Source organism: Culex quinquefasciatus, chromosome 1, assembly GCF_015732765.1.
Source record: "Culex quinquefasciatus strain JHB chromosome 1, VPISU_Cqui_1.0_pri_paternal, whole genome shotgun sequence".
Taxonomy (NCBI): Eukaryota; Metazoa; Arthropoda; class Insecta; order Diptera; family Culicidae; genus Culex; species Culex quinquefasciatus.
This window is the reverse complement of record NC_051861.1, coordinates 56,434,721-56,437,217: the sequence shown is the minus strand read 5'-3', so window position 1 is coordinate 56,437,217 and position 2,497 is coordinate 56,434,721. Positions and strand designations below refer to the sequence as shown.

The following is a 2,497-nucleotide window of genomic DNA, read 5'->3' as shown; positions in this document are numbered from 1 at the left end:
TTAAAAATAAAAATAAAATTCATTTTTGAAACACCTAAATACCAGTGGAAAACCAATTGTTTTACATTACAAATTCATTTAACATTAATGAGAAAAGCATTGCAAATTCATGTGCGTCGTCACGTGAAATTAACGTGTTTTGCTGTTGAACTTACCGTGTCGCGCGATTGAAAATACTCAAGTGATTTACACATGACATTCATATGGAAAGTAGTATGGGGCAGATTCACGTGTAAAACATGTGATGTTGCTGTGAGCCTTTCTTTCAGTGTAGACGCCATTTGATTGTTTTGTGTGAATAATTTTGTTGTTATTTCCAAAAGGGTTTGACAAAATACAGCAAGTTAATTCAACTCAATTTGATTTGATTCAATTGGTTTTGAGGGTTATTTTAACAAAAAATCGTCAAGTCAAAACAACAAAATATGTTATGATTCAAACATGCGTGATTTTTTTTTGCGTGAAGGAATCGACAAACGTCCGACTGCGCCAGACACTCAAATTTACCAGATTATTTTTCGAGTGGGTTATGATGGCGTGATGTTTTCAAAACATACATATACATATGCGAATATGAGCATGCTCACCTTACTGCTGTCAGCGCACTTTGTTTCATTCCAATGTTGATATTAAATATTTCGTGAGGTGGGATTTATAAATGTTATTTGGGTGTTTTAATTTGTGCTGTTGAAGTTGACTTTAAATTAATTTCCAGGCTAAATTTATGTTGATAATGGTAAGAAAATTATTTCAACTCTTAAACTCTTCTTTTTTTGTTTTAGTTGAGCAATCATGTAATATAAATAATGATAGCTGTCATCCAACCAATTAATAAGTTTATTTTTAACACCAAAGGCATTCATTGAAGTCTAATAGTCTCGGAAGTTTAATTTCCATGATCAACTCCATCACCAAATTGAATTATATTCAATGTGTACTTTATTATTTTTTCCATTTCATGTTTTATAGTTCATTTTTGAAAATGCTAAAAGCTCTAAAAGTAAAGTGGATTATTTAGTGTGAAATTTAGGATACATAAAAAAGCAAAGCAATCCACTTTAACGACCCCCGGGTCTTTTGTGGTCTCTGTTGCAAGTTTCTACTCATTTCTAGGCGTCCGAAGGTTATGTGAGTCACTTAAAACCTCTTTTACGCTAGTGGATCGACGTTTTAATTCCCCATCCGATAGAAGGCGTGATCAGGCAAATCTCGTCTCGAAAAATGCCACCGGGTCCGTCTGGGATTAAACCCTGGCCATACTGGGGTGATATGCTACCACGCTAACCACTGCGCCACCGGACCCGTAGGATACATATTTAATGTTTTTTAGTGGATTCGTTGACTCAAGAGATATAAATAAATACTGTCCTTGTACAGACATACCCGATTTGCCCTGGATGATTTTACTCAACCATAATTGTTAGCAAAGAAGTAACCAAAAGTTTATTTTATGTATTTTCTATCAAACTTTGTCTATGTATGCGCTAATACTTGTATACGTGTACTTTCAGGGTAAACTCACTGTTGTACCAATCCATCATAATCAAGAACTGTTAGAGGATTGTGTTCTTCTGATTAATTCGGAATGGCCTCGTAGCTTCAGTGCCCGCATGTGGAGTTTGCAAGCATCAGATACACTTCCCACAAGTTTGGTTCTAATCGAGAAAGATGAACCTCAAAATGCTAAACCGACGGTTCTCGCTCACGCCAAACTGTCTGTTATCCCATCCGATCAGGTCATCTCGTTTGCGTTCAATCTATTAATACTGTTAATCTAAATTTGTTCGTTTCACCTATTTTAGGAAGCTGTATTCATCGAATCGGTAGTTGTTGATAGTCGTCGACGCGGTCAAGGTCTTGGGCGACTTTTAATGATGGCGTCTGAGCAGCATTGCTTTGGTGTTTTGAAACTGAAAACAATTTATCTCTCCACTATCGACAAACAAGCCTTTTACTCGAAGCTAGGATACCAGCTTTGTAATGCTATCAGTATATTTGGTACTAGAACTGCTCCAAACAACAGTACTAAAAAAATATGGATGAAAAAAACGATGGAAATTTGGTTGCAAAACAATGAGAATCATTCTAGAATTGACAATTAGCACACATCTTAAATGAAAGTTAGAGAAACTCGCGGGTTGCATTTTACTAGTAATTTAATCGCTTATAAAATCATAAGTTTTCGCCTTGAATCAATGATTTTATGAAATTCAAGATTTTGTTCAGAACGGGTTGGCATATGTTTGATTGTTAATTAAAACTAAAAATCTATTTTTCTATGATCACAGTCTTTTATTTTTAAAATATAGTAAAAAAAATGCTAAAAGAGATGTGGATTAGACATAAACAACAATGACTTTTGGGTGGGCATTCAGGGCTTGTTCCGTTAGTGACTGAGCCCTAATTCATGTAACTGGCACTTTGCATTTTTTTTTTAATTTTTTTTTATAAGGGCTGGGACATGATTAAGACCAAGTCGGCATTTGTAATTACATTT

General features: G+C 34.9%; 1 protein-coding gene across 1 annotated transcript; it reads left to right on the top strand.

Annotated features, from left to right (window-relative positions):
• Positions 1 to 465: 465 nt before the first annotated feature.
• LOC119765226 (N-alpha-acetyltransferase 80-like) lies at positions 466 to 2,282 on the top strand. Its single transcript, XM_038248692.1, has 3 exons — positions 466 to 736; positions 1,512 to 1,736; positions 1,803 to 2,282. Exons 1-3 carry the CDS (start codon positions 725 to 727, stop codon positions 2,100 to 2,102), a joined length of 537 nt encoding a protein of 178 aa, XP_038104620.1. The 5' UTR covers positions 466 to 724; the 3' UTR covers positions 2,103 to 2,282.
• The last annotated feature ends 215 nt before the right edge of the window (positions 2,283 to 2,497 follow it).